General features: G+C 35.8%; 6 protein-coding genes across 6 annotated transcripts; 4 read left to right on the top strand and 2 right to left on the bottom strand. All coding sequences in view use genetic code 12, as the record gives it.

Moving 5' to 3' along the window:
- Positions 1 to 3,271: 3,271 nt before the first annotated feature.
- RHO1 (GTP-binding protein Rho1) lies at positions 3,272 to 3,880 on the top strand (the record flags this gene model as incomplete). Its single annotated transcript, XM_001527443.2, has 1 exon — positions 3,272 to 3,880. One exon carries the CDS (start codon positions 3,272 to 3,274, stop codon positions 3,878 to 3,880), a length of 609 nt encoding a protein of 202 aa, XP_001527493.2.
- Positions 3,881 to 4,580: 700 nt separating this feature from the next.
- On the top strand, positions 4,581 to 7,061 carry APL4 (clathrin associated protein complex large subunit; the record flags this gene model as incomplete). The annotated part of the gene is made up of 1 exon (XM_001527442.2): positions 4,581 to 7,061. The coding sequence occupies one exon, from the start codon at positions 4,581 to 4,583 to the stop codon at positions 7,059 to 7,061; it is 2,481 nt and encodes an 826-aa protein (XP_001527492.2).
- A 548-nt stretch (positions 7,062 to 7,609) lies between these two features.
- Positions 7,610 to 7,984, top strand: PVL30_000016 (uncharacterized protein; the record flags this gene model as incomplete). Its single annotated transcript, XM_001527441.1, has 1 exon — positions 7,610 to 7,984. The coding sequence occupies one exon, from the start codon at positions 7,610 to 7,612 to the stop codon at positions 7,982 to 7,984; it is 375 nt and encodes a 124-aa protein (XP_001527491.1).
- A 249-nt stretch (positions 7,985 to 8,233) lies between these two features.
- Positions 8,234 to 10,066, bottom strand: RPC82 (RNA polymerase III subunit C82; the record flags this gene model as incomplete). The annotated part of the gene is made up of 1 exon (XM_001527440.2): positions 8,234 to 10,066. The coding sequence occupies one exon, from the start codon at positions 10,064 to 10,066 to the stop codon at positions 8,234 to 8,236; it is 1,833 nt and encodes a 610-aa protein (XP_001527490.2).
- A 2,658-nt stretch (positions 10,067 to 12,724) lies between these two features.
- ATG13 (autophagy protein 13) lies at positions 12,725 to 15,472 on the top strand (the record flags this gene model as incomplete). The annotated part of the gene is made up of 1 exon (XM_001527439.2): positions 12,725 to 15,472. The coding sequence occupies one exon, from the start codon at positions 12,725 to 12,727 to the stop codon at positions 15,470 to 15,472; it is 2,748 nt and encodes a 915-aa protein (XP_001527489.2).
- Positions 15,473 to 16,027: 555 nt separating this feature from the next.
- AQY1 (Aquaporin-1) lies at positions 16,028 to 16,855 on the bottom strand (the record flags this gene model as incomplete). Its single annotated transcript, XM_001527437.1, has 1 exon — positions 16,028 to 16,855. The coding sequence occupies one exon, from the start codon at positions 16,853 to 16,855 to the stop codon at positions 16,028 to 16,030; it is 828 nt and encodes a 275-aa protein (XP_001527487.1).
- Positions 16,856 to 20,687: the final 3,832 nt, after the last annotated feature.

Here is a 20,687-nt window from a genome sequence, read left to right as displayed (position 1 = left end):
TGTATAAACTACAACACGTTAGAAGCACCATCCTTACTACTACTCTACATCCTATACTTCTATCAAAAAAAAACAAGATAAGATAAGAAATTGGGGGGAGAGAAGGAAAAAAGAAAGGTAAATAGTGGGAAATGAAAAGAGAAATATTAAAGAGAGAAAGATATATAAGAATAGTATACTTCACTGGGTAGTGCAGTGCTCAAAATTTATAGAGACAATAACAATCTTGTTTTTTCTTTTCTCTGTCTTTATTTTCTTGGAAAAAAAATGGTGGGTCGTGCACAATAGTTCAAATATATATTCAGCAACAATACTTTGTTTTCAATTGTTCATTATAGTAGTATTGAAAGTGTTACTATGTTGGAAAAGAGAGCAGTTCAAAAGAAAGAGAAGTAGATGATGATGAATATAGGATAAATTTGGCTAAGCATTATAAAGGATGGTGATAGGACAAGATACGCAAATACTTGAGGGTTGACTTTTCTGTAAACCCTGTATTTAACTTCAAGTTTTATGCTTTTTTTTTTGTCTTTTATTTTCAATAAAATTGTAATAAATCTGTTTGTATACCATTATAATGTTTAAACGATTTAAGACATAATTTTGGTTGCAAAACTAAGCAAAACATTTTATTTTTTTTTGAAAACACCAGAGAATGTAGAACTATATATATATATGTAGATACATATAATTTTATTTTAGTTTCAAGAAGACTCAGTCCACATTTAAACACTTGGTTGAACTTTCGGAGTGAGTACTTAAGGGAAAGAGAGCAAAAGGGAAAAAAGTCTCAATTTAAAGCACACGTATACCACAATTTGGCAAAGAAAGGAAAAATGTCTATTCATATTTGACTTTTTAAAATTGCGCTTTTCTTCTTCTTCTTCTTCTTCTACTTGTTCTTCTATCTACATACTTAAGATATACATATATACGTGTGTGTATATATATATAAAGATATGATCACGTGACTAAATTACACTGGAAATTCCATAAATGTTGTTTTTATCAACACTACCAAATATCCAATCCTAATTTAACTTTCTCTACAAATAAAGTTGTGAGAAATAGTTATATAAATTAAGATGCTATGAAAAGAAGTGAACTTAAGTGAAGACAAGAGAAAAGGAAATAAGAATACAGGTGAGATGGGAGTAAGGGTTTGAGTGATTGAGTAGTCGAGGAGGTGCAGGAGGAGGCTATGCTTATTTGATTCGCGTACAAAGTGATGAGGAAAATTAAAACTGTGTTGATGGAAGAATTTTTTTTTATTTTTATTTTTTATTTTATTTTTATTTTATTTTTATTTTTTATATTATATATTTTATTATATATTTGTCGCGTGTGTGTGTCTCTCACTGTCTGTCTCTCACTCTCTATCTATCTTGTGACACTTTTATCATTTTGGCTCATCATTTTTCCTTCCTCTAACATTTTATTTTATTTTATTTGATTCTTCCTTTTGTTCAAGTTTCTTGTATATATATATATATATATATCTCTAACGTAATATTTGGTAATTGAAGTATATTCCCATGACGCGTGTACAATTGACGTGTAGTAAGAGTAGCAGTGGTAGTAGTACTATTAGTAGTACTATTAGTAGTAGCTCTTTGTTGTCCAGATCATCGTGTAATTGTAATTGTAATTTATGCATAGTGTTGTTTGTGCAAGAACAAACCACTAACTAAAACTAACAAACACACAGTTAACCAGACAAACAATTAAGAGTAAGAGTAAGTGTAAGAGACGGAAACGGAAACGGAGGAAGAGATTTGAACAAAACAATCAGCCTCCTTTCTCTTTTCATTTCATTTTGTTTCCCTCTTTTATTGTCCATAGTTTTAATTTTATTTATTGATTCTGAAATTGAGTTAGAATACCTGGAATTATGTTGCCCTCAGAACAAGAAGGAGGTTAAAATAAATATATGGTTCAAGTTTAATGGTATAAATCAACAACCAAACGATGTAAAAATACACGTTTTCTTTAAAGTACAAATACAATACATGTATATATATATATTCATATATATGTATAGTTGCTATTGAGGATCATGTGACTTTTTGTAGTTTAACTTATGAACTAACTTGGAATATACATGTTTAGTGATAAGAGTATGAGTGTTTTGTTTGTTGCTACTGTCAATAAGGCACAGTTTATTTAGATGGTGTATACGGCACTAGATCAGTTTCAGATATACATATATATATATATATACATGTATATACAAAACACCACTATTATAGTCTATACGATTGAAAGTAAAGGAATTGCTAAATATAGAGGATGGAACGAATAATGAGAAACAGTGCGAAGTGAAAGAAGTAGCTTGCACTAAATCAGTTTCACAATTTGGATTTTTTCTTTTTGGAACAGGCAAAACAGAATTTAAAATAAATAAAGAAGACAAAATTCAACACACAATACACACAATACACAATATACACAATACAAGATACATCCCATATACAAATATTGATTTGTTCACTTTTCAAACGCAAATTCTTTTTTTTTTATTTTTATTATTTTTTATTTATTTTTAAAAAAGGAAAAACACAATACTACTCTCTCTCTCTCTTAGTGCAAGAGAGAAATAACACTGTAGGGGAAAAGTAAGAGAAAGAGAGCGAGAGATACTGAATCAAAACAACAAAAAAAAAAAGAGACAAAAAAAGAAAAAAGTTGGTGAGATTGTAATATCAAGCACACACAACAACAAGAACAACAACAACAACTACCACTATTACTCCTTCTTCTCCTCACAATCACACAATACCTTATCCAAAGTCAATCCATCAGACAACTACACATACACATCCATCCAACTATATCTAGCATATACAATCAATCAATCACTTACTTACTTACTTTCTCATCGTTTATCTGATTCTTAATCAACACACAGAAGAAAGTATTGAATACCATATCGCTGGAATTTAGTAACATCAACAATAAACAACAAACAACAACTTACAGTCGCCTACTAATACATATATATATATATATATACAAACACATATATATATATATTTATATACAAGTATTACACCCAGAAGCATTTACAACATACATACAAACTTTGTTTCTGTCTGTTTTAACCAATAAGGCAACAAAAAACGCTTTAATACCTATCTTTCACCCGTTTATTTCCATTTCATTTCCATTTTCATTTATTATTATTTGTTTTACAATAAAAAAAATAATAATAATAATAATAACAAAATAGAAAAAGATCAATCAAGCTCAAGTCATATTAAATCAAAGCAAAATGGTTGTTAACGGTCCAGCTGAACTTCGTAGAAAGTTAGTCATTGTAGGTGACGGTGCTTGTGGTAAGACATGTTTATTAATTGTCTTCTCCAAAGGTACTTTCCCTGAAGTATACGTCCCAACAGTTTTCGAAAACTACGTTGCTGATGTCGAAGTCGACGGCAGAAAAGTCGAATTGGCCTTGTGGGATACCGCAGGTCAAGAAGATTACGATAGATTAAGACCATTGTCTTACCCTGACTCCAACGTCATCTTGATTTGTTTCTCAGTGGACTCCCCAGACTCATTGGACAATGTGTTGGAAAAATGGATCAGTGAGGTATTACACTTTTGCCAAGGCGTACCAATCATCTTGGTTGGTTGTAAATCAGACTTGAGAGACGACCCCCACACCATCGAAGCATTGAGACAACAACAACAACAACCAGTCTCAAGCTCCGAAGGTCAATCCGTAGCTCAAAGAATCGGCGCTGCTGACTATTTGGAATGTTCCGCAAAAACCGGAAGAGGCGTTAGAGAAGTCTTTGAAGCAGCAACAAGAGCAAGTTTGAGGACCAAGGACAAAAGAGAAGGTAAGAAGAAGAAGAAGAAGTGTGTCATTGTTTAGAGAATCTTGAGTAATTATTATTATTATTATCAGTATCAGTATCATCATCATCATTATTATTGTTATTCTAATCTTTTTTTATTCTTCTCTTTTCTATAATTAAAGAACCATTAGTTTTAAATTTTTTGAGTTAATTTTTTTTTCGTTAAATCTAATTTCTCTTTTGATACTACGAATATGACTCGGTATTCACCCAAAGTTTAAAGTTGAGTACTTGAATCTCTATGGATTGTACATGTATTATTAAAGACTATTTGTTTTCCATTAGCTGAAGAATAAGTTTTCACTTTTTGATTCCCTCCTTTTTTATTTTTCGCCCCCCCCTTTTAATTCCTTCTCTTTTTTTTACGGCGACTCGTTGTGTTGTTCAAAATCAAAAGTTTCGGCAAAAGAAAAAAAAAAAAAATAGAAGAAAAACAAAGGAAAAAAAAAAACAACACTAAACACACACATACACACACACATTCTCTCTTACTTACTTACTTACACAACTAGTGCGAGTGGATTGGGAAGGACTTTGAGTGTGGGTGTATGGAAAATTAGATACTCGTATTTGCAACACAACAACAACAACAACAACAACAACAACAACAACAACAATTACTACTACTACAACGACGGGAAGCTAAATAAGAAACCACTATTTAACACACTAACTACACAATCCCTCACCCCCTTTTTTTGTTCAAACTTCATCTCCATGGGCTCACTCAGATCATTCATCAAGGCTGTGAGAAAAGCCAAGACCATTGCAGATGAACGTGCAGTCATCCAAAAGGAATCGGCCTCAATCCGTACATCCTTTAGAGATGTACAACTCGACCACACCAGCAGACGAATAAACATATCCAAACTCTTGTACCTCTACATCATGGGCGAAAAAACACACTTTGGCCAAGTTGAATGCTTGAAATTATTAGCTTCTCCAAGATTTGCCGATAAACGATTGGGGTACCTTGCATGTATGTTGATTTTGGATGAAAACCAAGAAGTACTCACATTGTTGACCAACTCCTTGGATAACGATATGCAACACCCCAATGCATATATTGTTGGATTGGCATTGACGTGTCTTGGTAACATTGCATCACCAGAATTGGCGAGAGATTTATACACCAATGTGGAAACGATTTTGGATTCAAAAAATACATTTTTGAAAAAGAAGGCATGCTTTGTTGCTGCAAAATTGGTGGAAAAAGAACCGGACCTTGCCGAATTCTTTGTTCCTAAAGCATTAAGCTTGATTAATGAGAAAAACCCTTCGGTGTTATTAGGTACTCTCTGCTTAATTCAAGCATTATACAATAATGCATCCGATGAATTTGGAGACGAATTGGTTAATGTTTTGCCCAAGGTTGTTAACCATTTAAAGAGAGTTACCACTAGTGGGTACCAACCAGATTATGATGTTATGGGCACCACCGATCCATTTTTGCAAGTTAGTTTATTGTCGACTATAAGAACTTTGGCTGTGGGAGGAGCTAGTTTAGGTTCAGGTTCATATTCAGGTTCAGCACCCAGTCAGAAAATCAATGAGGAAATCAATGATATTCTTACTCAAGTTGCTTCCAATTTGGATAGTGGCAAGAATGCAGCACACGCAATACTCTACGAATGTGTCAAGACCATATTTGCAATTAATTCTGACCAATCATTACGTATTTTGGGTGTCAACATCTTGGGTAAATTCCTTGCAACAAAGGACAACAACACAAGATACGTTGCATTGGATACATTATTAACGATTGTCGCTATTGAGCCATTGGCCGTGCAAAGACACAGAGCAACCATTGTCAATTGTCTTACAGATGGTGATATCTCCATTAGGAGACGTGCGTTGGAATTATCATTTGGTATAATCAATGAGCAAAATATAAGAGTATTGGCAAGAGAAATACTTGTGTTTTTGGAAAATTGTTCCGATGCAGAGTTGAAGACGTATGTCACGTCGCAATTGACAATTGCTGCAAACAAGTATTCTCCAAATGACAAGTGGCATTTCGACACTCTTATCAGAACATTAAAGGCTGGCGGGAGCTCGGTTACTCAGGATATCGTTTCAAATATCCTTGCATTGATTTTACAATGCAATGACTCTGAATTAAGAAAACACGTTGTCTCGAGCTTGTTATCGCATTGCTTGGATGATCAGAACCAGTTTGGGTTGTCATTGATTACTATTTGGTCCTTGGGTGAATATGGTGATATAGTATTGGGAACCCAAGTAGAACTAAATGCAAAACAACCGACAAAAGACTCATCAGTAGTATTTGTGGAAGAGTCGACTATTAGCGGGTTATTTGACAAGATCTTGGATAACTCTGTTTATACCGAGCACGAGCGCATTCAACTTACTGCATACCTCTTGACAGCGGCATTGAAACTATCTGTCAAGTTCAAAAATAGCAAAGTGATTGAGCATTTGAGACAGCTCATCAATTCAAAAACTTATGATTCGAATTTGGAAATACAGATTAGAGCAGTAGAGTACCAGGAGATTTTTGGTCAAGATGCAGCATTAAAAAGAGGTCTTTTAGCAAGAATGCCACCACCTCCAGTAAAGATGAGGCAATCGCTTTCCTTGCACCTGACCAATAATAATAATAATAACAACAACAATAACAGTTCTACTAGAAAAAGCGGTGCTACAACTGGTGCCAAAACTGGTGGACTTGCAGGTAACGCGTCACAACAGGATAATTTGCTTCTTGATTTAATAGATACTGGTGACGACGATGTCCCTGCTTCAGCTCAAAACGATGTGCTATCGGACATTTTTGGCGATAGTACACAATCGTCTTCACACTTTACTGCTTCAACACCACCCAAAACGGCAATACATGCATTTGAAAATACCAATATCAAGGCCATGTTTGTGCCACGAGAGTTTTCTGGTCAAGGCGAAGCCACAATTGAAGCAATCATCACCTCAACGAATCAAAGCACCAAGATTGAACAGTTTCAGCTTCTAATTGCAGTACCGAAATCACAAAAGCTAAACATCACTTCGACTTCTGGTGGAGATTCTCTTCGTTTTGGCCAGGACCAAATAAATCAAATTTTGAAAATCTCGGGTAAACCCGGCGCCAAATTAAAACTTCGTGTAAAGCTCAAGTATAGGATGAACGGCAACACTGTTGAGGACCAATTTGATTTTGCTGGGTTCGAAAAGACTTTGTAACTAATGTTATTGTGTATGAAATTTAATATAGAAAAGAGTGGACTATAAACTCGGTGTAAAAACTTAAGCGCAATTTAAGAAACTCCCCTTCTCCCCTATTTGCAATATGAGGTAGAATATGACATAATATGTGACAAAGTTATCCGCGCTTTATTTCTTCCATTTTTTTTCTTTTTTTTTTTTTTTCTTCTTTTTTCTTTTGCAACTTTTTTTTTCAGCAATATTTTACCCCTTATTGCATCATCAATTATTTCTTCTACTGGTTCTTTAAACTTCTCGAGCATAGCAATTATAGACTTTCGTTCACAAAAACTTTTGCAATGACATTTGCCAAAATTCCCCATCCCACCATACAGTTAAAAACAGAACCTTAACCGTTGTCGGTGTTTAAGTTGATTTATATATATATATATATATATATATAGAAAGTCCCCGTAATTTGGTCTCTCTCTATTTACATATTCTTCTTCCTTGCTTCCTCCAAAATCAACTCTTTACCATATTTGAATTGGAATAGAAAGAAAGAAAGAAAAATTGAAGAAACAAAAATGTTTAGATCTTCTGTTAGCAACACATTACGTCATACACGCACTACACCAACCCTTCAGTTTTCTCGAAACATTGCGTCCAACATTGCTAATGGTCAAAAAGGTCAAAAGACATGGCCCAATGCTCAAACAGTCAAAAATGTCTTTGTCCGTGATATCAAGGCCATTTTCGGTTGGGGCGTTGCCTTTTCTGCGATCATGATCTGGGGTCCATACTTGAATGTCAAGACATCCGATTACATCGATGATGTTCCAAAAGAAAAGGGCGAACAAGTTACATTGAAAAGAACCGGTTTGGATAGTTATGAGACCAAGGTTGATATTCCACAAACGTATGTCTCATTCGATAAGGAGGAGGAAGATGATGATGAATAAGAAAATAAGAAGTTGGGATTCTGCTTCCTATTTTTTTAGTCTTTTTGGTACGGGTTACCCAATTTGAAAAATTGTATACAAATGTGTCTTTTTATATATTAGATTCAATTAGAAAATAGTATACAAGTGTGTGTGTATAAGGATGTAGCACCCATACAATTGATTACTTTTGCAGCAAACTATGTCGATTATGTTTAATGGTAAAACTTTTGCTCCTCTTGCTTCCTAAATTTTTGTAATGGTCTTATTTTACAAGGTAAATATATCCCAGAGGGATCTTGTTCTATTGAACCTCACTAGATTCATCACCTCGCGGTTTTGCAACCCATGCAATGTTTTCAACTCAGAGTCAAGCAACATCTCGTCTTCGTTACCTTCAACGTCAACACGGTTACATTTATCCAACAAAATCTTATTTTCCATCTTGAAGTTTTGTATATTTCTCACAATCTCGGCCATATTGTATACTAGGCAATTGATCAAGCTTTCAAATCGATGGTACTCTTTATACTTTACCAAATAGAATGTTTTCGATGCAGCACGGTCAACACTTCGTGGAATTTCCTGGATTTCAACCACATTGGCCTTGATCAATTGATAAACTTCATTACGAACTGTTTTCTCCTTGAGCAATACCGCATTGGCAATTGATTTCTCATCTGCAAGTTTGAGATGCTTGATGCATCGCAATACACGGAATGCTTGGTCCTGGAGTGTTGACTTTACGAGCGATTCGTAATGGAATTGCTTGAGCTCATTCGAAAGCTTTACAAATGGGATTGCGTACCTGCCAGGTGAAATCTCATGAACAAATTGTGTATTTGTTCCCGCAGCAAGAAGACGAAGATGCTGTTCAATAATGCTCATCCGATCCTCATCGGTAAAAAAAGATGATGCTGTAAGATGATTATTACTGTTGCTGGTATTGGCACCAGAGGCGCCGCCGCCAGTGTTGAATGCATTGCCGTTTTCGAGCTTGATCTTTTTATTTGAGGTTTCGGGATTGGCATTGATATCATTAAATGACCGCTTGCTATTCTCTGTGATTACAGAGTTTTTAATATCGAGGAGTTTTGGGAAATACCGCATCACGTCCTTTACCGTAAATACAATCTTCTTTTCGGCAGTGAGCGTAGTTTCCAATGAGTCTTTGAAATCCTTGACATCAGTTGGATTGTTAATGAGACCAGGAATCTCTAAAAATGGATGAGACAAATCAGGAGATCCATTTTCCACGGACTTCAAAGCGGCTTCGTATACCTTGGAAGTAATCAAACCAATCCGCGATTTGGCCAAATTGGTTAAGGCCACTGTGCGGCTACGCTTTTGAAACCTTGTTAAATTAAAAGTTAGCACCAAGTTTGGGTTAAGTTTCTTATACCCATTTTCAGTTATGTACAAGTCCAGTGGTTGTTTTGTCTTTTCCAACAATGCCATAAGCTTCTCTTTACATACAGATTGCGCCTCTGCCAATCGCTTGACTTCTGAAGTAGTTGATGACCTTGGCGTGTTTCTTAATGTATCATCGAATAGCTTCTCCCAAATGTCGTTTATATGGTGGAAATCATTAAGACTCAATATCTTTATCCATCCTTCATTGTATAATTTCAAGAAAATCTTTTCCTTTTCCAACCTCAGCGACGCCTCGTCACTTTTCTCGAGATCATTATCATATTGTCGTAAATAGTCGTCGAGTTTCAAGTGACCATTCATGATTATATTTTGGATGATTTCCGCTTCTTCATCACCGTACTCTTGTGTAATGTGGTTCAAGATATCTCCACTATAGACCAACGTTTTTAATCCTGTTTCATTAACAGAGTAGTAGAATATTGTTGGGTTCTTGTCATCTTGCCAGTAGTATAAACAGTTTAGTTGAATAAGCGAGACAATTGCAGATTTGATTGATTTGATGGCTAGTTTGGTCTTTACACTAATTTGCTTGATGTTGAGCCTACCACTTGCGAGTAAGGTAGTGATGATTACTGAAGCAACCTCACCGAGATGCGTTTCTGCTGTTAATGCATACAAGTATGTTTTTGGTGACTGCGCTCGTACTGCGGAATAGTAATCTTCGTCCATGGTTAATTATGATGAAAATTATTATTTATTGGTCTTTTCTTTTTTTTGTTTATATATATATATATATATTCTTCTTTTTAGTTGAAAAGGAAAATTGAAAAGACCAAAATTAAAGAAAAAAGGGATAACAAAGTGAAATGGTTTTGTTCAAGAACTGGTGTCTCACCCTTTTTTGTTTCTTTGATGACAGCTAGGAATGAAAATGCGGGTAGTATTTCACCGAGTAAGGTGGAGGGAAGGAAAGAAGTGTTGGTGTTGGTTTGAGGGTAGATGTGAGCAATAGACTAGGTATATGTATATGTAAATATGTATATATGATGGGTTGTTTGTGGGTCCAACTAAAACTTAGAGATCGAGATGAACATGGTAGCTACGATGATTAGAATTTTTTTTTTTTTTACTATTCTTTTTGGTGCGGTTACAAAATCAGAATAACAACTAGAGGTGGAAGGTATTTGTATGTATATATAAGGAACATAGAATAGGAATGTATCCATAAGAAGTACAGAGTGCGGCTTTCAACCTGAATGCTTCCAATACGTTACCGGTATCAGTTATTGTATAAGTTACGTCACACCACTACACTTTATCACCACGTTGGCCATTAACCCATTTCCATCTCCTCCACCTCTTACTAATTTTTTTTTTTTCCAATTTGGAGAGTTAGAGAAAGAAGTAAGAAAAAAAATATACATACTCGACTTGGAAGTTGGTGATTGAGAATGGAAAGCTTCAGTAGAATTGCGGGGATATTGAAGTTACAGTGACTGAATACTTAGAGTAACAGCATATATATGATCATTAGAGAAAGGTATTAACCAAATGACTTTAGGTGACTCAATGTTTACATATACGTCATCGATGTTGAAATCTCGGTCAAACGGTTCTCTTCCTAACCGCTACATCCCAACTTTTTCTATCTCTCTTTTTCCCTCTCTATCTCACTCTCCACTATAATAAGAATGCAAAAACAGTATACTAAATAAACAGAATAGAGATTGCTATCATTGAGTTATAGATCGCATTAATAAGAGCAACGACAAAAATAAAATAAAGAAAACAATAATAATCATCAAAGACATATTCATGCGTAACCCCACCATTTTATTTGTAGATGATGAGTATTTTCTAATAACTGAAAGCGTAATTATGCTGTAACATATTATTATTATCCAAGAGTCAAGATCAAGTCACAGATTCGCACTTTGTATTTGCGTGAGTTCAGCAAATGTTTATGGCCTCTCCTCTTTAGCCAAAACACGATTAGAGAGAGAGAGAGAGGAACAGGTAAAGAGACTATGTGTGTATACGTCTCTTTGTGTTTATGTGTGTGTGTGTGTGACAGAGTCAGTAGTAGTAATAGCCCTGATACACTCAGGATAAACTCAAGACAACCTCAGAATGAAGTCAAAATATTCGTGGCTTCAACATAATAAAGTAAACTTGTTCAATGCTGCTGCGGTTGTCGATGGTGCCGTTGGTTGTGCCGTTGTTGATTAATAAAGGCAAAGGGATGAAGAGGAAGAACAAAAGAAATCGTTTTTGCTGAGACAATCATCTAGTGTCTCACTTTCCTATTCTGTCACTACCAAATTCTATTATAAATTTCCTTATCTATAAATTTGTTAACTAGTTACATAGTAGAGATAGCAAGAAGACACGCCACAGTCATCTTCCCCACCCCACACACCCCCCCCCCCACACACATACCAAGACTGTGTTTACTCTATTTATTGAACAGTAAGAGTTTAAAAAGTCTTGAATTCAGCTTCTATACGCAGCTAGTATATAGTGCTCTAAATTCTTCTATATGTATACTTATATACCTTTCACATTGGTTTTGTTGTATCAATATCTCAATAAAAAATTAACATCTGATAAGGAATTGCTTTATACGTTTCATACACGTTATCAGACAGTACAGAGAGGATAATTTCTATTTTATCCGGAGCAAAGGGAGGAAATCATAAAAGATTAAGATATTAAATTATTATCAAAAAAACAACAACAACAGGACAAACTCAACTTTACAACCAAAATAACGCTTTGCTTTTAGCCACACACAACTTTACACAGGACAAAAGTAACGTATCAACCACCACACCTTACACCTTACACCTCACACCTCTATTGTCATTACCAGTACTATACAGATCATAGTATAATATATATTCAGCACTGACTCACAAGTTTAACCACTATTTCACCTACAATTTCCAAACCCCCCCTCCATTATTTTCAACCGAAACTCGCATTTGAATTAGTCAGAGACTAAATTCACATATATACATATTAATATAAATACAGAGCATTTTGACTCACACTCATACTCACACACCAATACTCACACTGAAAAAAAAAACAAGCCAATACCGTTTTGCCATCACCTTAACTATACTATGAACTTTAAAGTGCCCTAGTGATTGGCAGTATTCTACTTTAACTTATTGCTAAATCGATCAACTCTCATTTTGCCTGCCACTGCTTATTCTGAGGGGCTTTCCTATTTTTTTTTTTTCTTCCGCGACTCAAAATATAGATTTGAATCACAGAAAACTCGTTTATCTCAATCACGTCTTTTCTGCTCACCCTGCTTTCCCGCTTCCTTTTCACTTCCCCCTTCCTCCCCTTCCCCACTCCTTTACGCGCCACAAACCAATGACATCAGATCAGCTATCTTACAAAGAACAAGGACAAGGACAAGGACAACTCCATACTAGTGCTGATGCTCAGACTAGAAAGCAAAATGCCAAGTTAGCACAAGTGTTGGTCAACTTTTTCACTAAAGCTGCCAATATCATTTTGGACTCGCGAACGGGCTCTGATTGTACATCATATGGAGATATCCACACCATTCCGTATAGTCATGACAATACCAACACCAACACCACCATTCCTGGCACGGATAATACTACTAGCGAGGAAACAACCGTTCGAATAAACAAATGGTTCAATTTACACATGCCATCTACACTGATACTGATACTGTCCAAAGATGATTTAAAGTTGTGGAAGTCTGCAGATTTGGGGGCACTACCACCAATGATTATTGAAACATACTTGGACTTGAGACAATTACCTGCAAACCAAACTTTAGTTTTATTTGATGATGAAAAACATCCATGGACAGTGGTCAAGTCACCAAATGGAAAAACCAAAAAACAAGAAGTTGTGTTGGAAAGATGGTTGATTGAGTTTGACCAATCTTTGCAACAACAAAATCAACAGAACCAGAACCAGAACCAGAACCAATTGGGTGCAGATGAGTTGCCATCAATGTATAAACAGGCAATTGTATTATTTCGTACCATTTATGGATTCTCAAGACTACTACCTGCTTACAAATTTAAAAAGAGAGCATCAACTAAATTGCCATTGGGCAATAAGATCCTAGATGGTAATCAACCCATAAGCTCCAAAGGAAGAATAGGTTTATCCAAACCCATAGTCAATAACAATCAACCAGATGAACAAGATCCACACATGACTCAAAGGAGTTTTAAACCAATACAAACGAGTTTGGGATTACTCAAAATCTCAATTGCATATAGAAAACACTATGATTTTGCATTGCAAGAGCAGGAAGAACTCTTGTCTGATCATTTCAGTAAATACGACGAAGATGCAAAAAAAAAGTACCTGGTATCACCAACAACTTCACTACCATCATTCAAGGATAACAAAGGTAATAATAATAATAATAACAACAACTTCAACAACAGTAACAAGAGTGGCAATGATACTGCCAGTTCTTTACAGTCAATGAATAAGGAGATGTCGACATCACCAAAGAAGACTTCTTCACGTAATACCACTTTCAAAATTGGGTCAATTGGAAACTCTCCTCCACCTTCCCTTCCTCCACAACACCAGCAACAACAACAGCAACAGCAACAGCACCAGCAACGACAAGGCACACCAACTGCATCAACAGGTACTGGAATACATACACAACAACCACAATCTGTTCCCATACCACAACCTATTCCACAAACTACCCCTCAATCAATATCATTAGAAAGAAAAGTATCAACCACCAGCAACAAATCCATTTCCAATGTATCCTTGGCTGCATTTTTACGAAACCCACGTGGTAGCACATCTTCAACCTCAAACATACCAATTGTTGGAAGTAATCACAGCAATAGCAACAACAACAACAACAACAACAATAATAATAATAGTAGTAGTATCAATAATAATAACCCATATGGGTCGTCATTCCCTAGATCTATTAGTTCTTCAATTGGGCACGATGACAATTTTGCTAGTCCGGATAGTGCTGATAATACACCAAGGTTTTCCTCGTCGTTTGGCTCAAGAGCTAGTAGACGCTTTAGCAATACTAGTATTCGACAGCACACACCACAATCTGATTATTTTGCACATGGAAACAATAGCGTTGATGCTGCATTGAGTGGGTTATATGGAGATGATGATATCAGTGAATTCGTGAGGATGATTGATAGCACCTCCGATCTCAAACTTGGTGGTGCTAGTGGTAATGTCATTTCTGGTGGCCAAAACTTGCATGAATCAGAGAGTAGGATAAAGTCTATTCCCGAAGATGAGACAAGTGGCGGTAGCAATATCCGTCTCGGTATAGGTAGTAGCAGTGGTATTGGCAGTGGCAGTGGCAGTGGTATCGGTATCGGTAGTGGCAGTGGTAGCGGTAGTGGCGAAGACGGTATCGGCAGTGGAAATGCAAGTGGTAGTCGATATGAATTGAAAAAATATCAACTGTTGAGAAGTAGACATCAGCAAGTGAGCGATAGTGTCAATGCCAGTATCATTTTGCAGTCGAGACAAAGCAGCCGCAAGAGTTCCTTGACGTCACCTCCCGGCTCATATGACCCAGGTAATATAATTATATCTTCGAGAAGAGATAGCTCGTCGAGATCTAATAGCTATGAGCCTAATAAGCCATTGATTGTTTCAAGATTGAATTCAGTAAATTCCGCAATACCATCATCCATATCACCAGCTTCAGCATCAACTACTGCAGCGTCGCCAGCACCTTCGGCAGCACCATTACCTGCAACACTAGCACCCACCTCAAGCAAAGTTGTAGCAGAAGCTACCATGCAACCAAACAAGTTATCGTCGATACACTCTATCGCTACCACCAGTAGTATCAATCGAAGCAGCAGTGTAATGCCAACAATAAAGAGTGGCCCAACAACGGTTGTTTCTGGTTTAGCTACGAGTCCTTCAGCATACGACTACAAATCCTCCACTCCAACCTCATTATTTAGACGCGGAGATGATCTCTTTCAACACGAGGACCATCACGATTGTGATGAATTACAATCTTTGCTGCAGGGCAAATCTAGAAAGTTAAAGAGGGATGTCGACGAGGATGAAGATGATTTATTGTTCACAATGAGCGATATGCATCCAAAGTGAGATTGCCTCGAGATGCCATGTATACATGTATATATATATATATATATATATATAAATGTTTGTTAGTATGTTTGTTTTAGCTTTGGTTTGTCTATAAGTGTATAGTTAGAGGACTTTATTGATATTGTGAAATGAGATAAATTCTGTGAAAGAAAAATAAACTTTTAAAATGTTTTCAAATTCTAGAGGTTTAGAGGTTTGAAAAGTCACAATAATGTTGTTAGCTTCAAAATTGTTTAGATTATGATTATTAATATTATTAATATTAGTATTATTATAATTATTAGTATTATTATTATTATTAAATATATATATTATACGATATTAAAACGCCATAAAGGCATCGGGGATTGTACCAGTCTGACTTTTGCTTCAATTCAACATGGTTTTGAATTATGCTTAAATTGAAATTGACGTGCTGTTGCCCCTTTTTATTTTCTGTTTCTGCCTCTTGTTCCTTCACCGATATGTGATATTAAGCGTTAAGTGCAGTTGCAGTTGCAGTTGCAGTTCTTGTTGTTGTTGTTGCTTGGTTCAAAAAAGGAAAAAGCTTCTTTACTCGTCAGAATCTTGGCCTGGGTTACAGTACTTGTATCCCAAGAATGTCAACAATCTCCAAACACCCCATGCCAAGACTGCACCCAAAATAGGTCCGACCCAGTAGATCCAGTGGTAGTCTGGGAATGATTTAGCAGCGATACATGGACCAAATGATCTGGCTGGGTTCAAGCCTGCACCAGTATAGTAAACACAAATCAAGTGTCCCAACATCAACGAGATACCAATAACAAATGGGGCCATAAATGTAGCTCTTGACTTCTCAACAGCCATCATCAACACGGTAAAGCACAAGATAAAGGTACCAAACGCCTCTAAAAACACACCTCTTGATCTTGAAGCACCGCCGCCCAAGCCATTGGTGAATTTGATTTCACCTGGGGTCATGGCAGAAGCGGCACCAGCAGCAGCCATACCGGCAATCATTTGTGCAATCCACATCACTACACCACGAACTGGAGGCACTGCACGTGCGAGCATCAAGGTCAAAGTGACTGCGGGGTTGAGATTACCACCGGAAACTCTAAAAAACATAAATACACCCATCATGACACCAAAACCAAAACCAAATGAAATCATAATGAGTTGCATTGGGTCCGAGCCTTGGCCTGGTTCTGGAATAGTTGGGTCTTCATTTGCAATTTGGGCAATAACAAAGGCGGTCCAGAGGAAAATAAAAGTACCAAAGAATTCACCCAAGAAAGCAATCAAGTGGTTCTTGAGGTCACTGTTTGTAACTGTTCCGTCGTACTCTGGTTCATAAAGGGGACGTTGTGCCTCAATTTCGTTTGGGGTGGGTTCAGCGATAGATCCAGCAGCTGTCATAGTTTATTTATTATTTATGCGAACGAAAGTGTGTGTGTGAGTGTGAGAGTGTGTGTGTGTTTGTGTTAGGGGGTGGGGAGAGCAAAAACAAAGAGAAAAAAAAAGTGGGATGGGAGACAACTATGAAGGTGGGACGACTAGTGGTAGTTAAGTAGATTGTAATTGAAATTGAAATTGTCAATGGATACTAAATAATAATCAGTAGTTATTCTTGAGAAAAAAGGGGGATGGGATGTGGTATTTATACTGTTAAGTTTCAGGTTATGTATTATAACGGGGGAAGGAGTTAAAGAGGAGGGGGTAGAAGGGGAGCGGCCGGTTGAATACAAAACAAGAGAGATGTGCTGTTTTAAATATTGAGTGGTCTGGGCCAATGGGCTTTTACGTTACAAAATAGTATGCGATTCATACTACTTACTAGTACATATTGGTACTAAATAGGAATATTCCAACCATTTCCTTTTTGCAAAGAGTTTTTTTTTATTTTAATTTTTTTTATTTCTTTTTCTTTTTGTATTTCTGGTTAGAACTGAAATAACCTAAAGGATGAAAGAAGAAGTAGAAAGAAGAAGTGGAATAAGAAGGAAAGGAAGAGTAGGAGAGGTGGTGGTTTGGATACTTTGTTTGGTTCTTTCTTTTTTATGCCATTGGGAACGAAAAAAAATTGTAACTATTCTGGATTTAAGTACGAGTACATGCAAAAACATGTAAACACATTTATCAATAAGGTGAGGTGTGCAAATGCAAATGTAGTTGGTATTAAATGCCTCTTGTACATTCAATCTTGTTCTTCGTTTTGTATTTGCATTTGTATTTGTATTTGTAGTACTCTCTTTCTCTATAAATTCTGTATTGGTTCGTTGCTCAATTGTTCCTAACCATTACTGAAATTTCATCATGCACATTAGGGCCAAGGTGGAATGCAGGTAATTAAAGTTTGTACTCTTTTTCATTTTTTCTTTCTTTCTTTTTTCTTTTTTTCTTTCCTTCTGCAAAATAAAAGATGGAATACAAACCCAAGTTGAAAGTTTCATCTACAGTATTGAGTAGACTGCTAGTGCTGGTTCATTTTAAAATAAAATAAAACAGAAAAGAAAAGAAAAGAAAAAGCTTGACAAACAGCTGGCCATCGCATGGAACTAAGAGACAAGAACCAAAGAATCTTGAATAGAAAAGAGATATACCAACCTTAAAGTCAAACTTTGTGGAGAAGTAATATAGAATAATAGTCATGTTCAATTGAGCTAGACCTATAATTGTTAAATGGGAAGAGGAGGAGAAGGGGGAGAAGGGGGAGAAACAAAGAGCTACAAAGGATATAGTATAATGCAATAAAAGCTATTGTTTACTTCTTACTCTTTTCTTTTCTTCCTTTCTTTGTCTTTGTTTACATTTCATTTTGGTTTTGAATGACCATCTACAAAGTTAAATACAAGAACAAAGGGTAATAAGAATGGGAAAGAGAGAGGGAGAGAGTACCAATTGAACTTTGGATATCTCTCCTCTTTTTTTTATTGCCTGATGATAGAACGCATGTAGGAGCCCCCTTTGAAAAAATTCAACTGCGTTTTCTAGTTATATATGTACCTCTATCTTTCTTTGTATAACTCTTGTACAGTGATGATGAGGATGGGTAAGTTTTTTGTGTTTGCAAGGCGAGACGGATTTATTGTGACACCTTCAGGGAGAGGTGGGGGGAATTATATTTTTACAACTTGTTTTTTTTTTGTATGATCTGTTTTCTCTGTTTTTGTTTCTTCAATTCTTTGAGAAAGGAGGACTTGGTGGGATGTAATGGTAAATTAGGGAGTGTTTTTATCCAAAGTATGGGTATGGAATATGATCCAAAAGGTTATAGATGGAGCACAGGGTATGGAGTTTCTTAGAAGAACCGGAACAAATGAATAAATTAGAAACAAAAAACAAAGATAAACATTACAATAAAGCAATTACATAATCACCATTTCATGTAATGTTTAAACTCAGGTGTACAACAATAGGCTGTGCTGAGAGGACAAAAGAGCAACTTTTATTGTTCATAGAGAAACAATGTAAATAGAAAATAGAAGAACAAAGACAAGGAGAATTAGAACGATGATAATAGGCACAATTGAAAACTATGAGATTGAGTGAAGGTTTTTCTCTTTTCTTTTTTTGTATTGGAATTCGTAATTTAGGCAAGAGACTTGAGCACTTCCGGTAATTCCCATACTGGACTATGCGTTTGTGCACACTCTTACGCACACTTCTTTCTTTGTTTCTTTGTTTCTTTGTTTCTTTGTTCTATTTTATTTTCCTATTATGTCTATGAATGTGGCTGTAGAGACGCATGCTCTATATTGCTAAATTGCAGAATAAGAATTTCATTAATGTGTAAAATAGCATGTGTGTTTCTCCTCCTCCTCCTTCTTTTTCACCTGCTTCTTTTGAATATCGAACCCAAGCCTTCAATCCACATATGTGATGTATACTCTCAATTGAATTGTTAAAAGTTTTGGTACATAACTGTATATATGTTGAAGAATAAATCAAAATTAATCAAAACTAAAAGAAAGAAAAGAAATTCCAAAATTCAATTTGGTTTTTTCCTTCCCAAAAAATTCGACTCTTGCGGCGGATTCCAATTACTTTATTGAGAAATCTTATTGAATGCATTGTCGATCATACTGAGATTTCGATCCCCCTCCCCTCCCCCTCCTCTCTCTTTCTTTTTTTCCTTCTTTTTTACTTATTTTACAAAAAGAGAGAAAAAAGAGCAAAAAAGAAAAATTAATTGGCTGGTGCTTCGTAATTCACTGTGAATAAGCAATCCGGACAGAGATTAGAAAAAAAAGAAAAAGAGCAAGAATCGCTAAATGGTCAAAGGGGGAAGCGGCGGAGGAGGGTATTAGAGGAAAAAAGATGAACATACTGACAATTACAATCTTAAGAATCTGCAGTCCAAGTGATGCTCAAACATACGTTTCAATCTTTTGCTTCCTCTTCTGTTGTCTTTTGTTTGTCATCCAGATTCTTTTAAAACTATGTGGTGGCAACAATTTTTCTTTTTTACTTTTTCACTTTTTCACTTTTGCTTTGTTTTCTTTGTTTCCTTTTCTCTCTTGTCCAGTAAATTTCCTTTTGTTACGATGTCTGGGACAAGTCGCCTTTGTGCATGGTCCATATTTCATGTTTTGTTTCTTTCTTTTCAGTACTTTTAAATAATTTCAAGTAGGTCGTAGAGGTGGGCGGTGTTAGTGGCGAGAGCAAATGTACGTAAAAAAAAAATTCTTTACGGAAATGTGCACATGACTTTGTACTCAACACACACACACAAAGAGGTAGAGGCAGACAGAGGCAGACACAAAAGAAGAAGGAAAATTCTCAAATTTTCAAGAATTTTAAGACGAAACAACAGAAATGAAAAAGGAAAAACAACTACAAAACTACAAAACTACAGAACAACAAGACGACAGAAACTTGAAACGAAGAAGAACGATTCTTTTTTTTTTCTTTTTTCTGTTGGTTATGAGGGTTGAGACCTTTGAATTAGTCGTTTCAGGTTAGTTCATACTCATCCTTCTATTCAGTAAAAAAAAACAAGCAGAGGAGGGTTGCTGATGATTCATCTAAAAATAGAATTGAGGTTGAAATTAGAGAAGACAAACAAGTTACTAATATTAACTCACTTTGGGATGTAGGTACAGGATACTTTTTCTTTTTTTTTTTTACTTTTTGGTCTGTGCAGATACAGATTCTGAGGCGTGATTATACCATCCTTGTTTTCTTTGTATTATTTCACTATTATTATTATTGTTGTTGTTGGTGGTAGTGGTGTTTCGTTTTTTGCCCT

Source organism: Lodderomyces elongisporus, chromosome 1 (assembly GCF_030384665.1).
Source record: "Lodderomyces elongisporus chromosome 1, complete sequence".
In the NCBI taxonomy this organism is placed as follows: domain Eukaryota; kingdom Fungi; phylum Ascomycota; class Pichiomycetes; order Serinales; family Debaryomycetaceae; genus Lodderomyces; species Lodderomyces elongisporus.
This window is presented reverse-complemented; position numbering and strand designations above follow the sequence as displayed.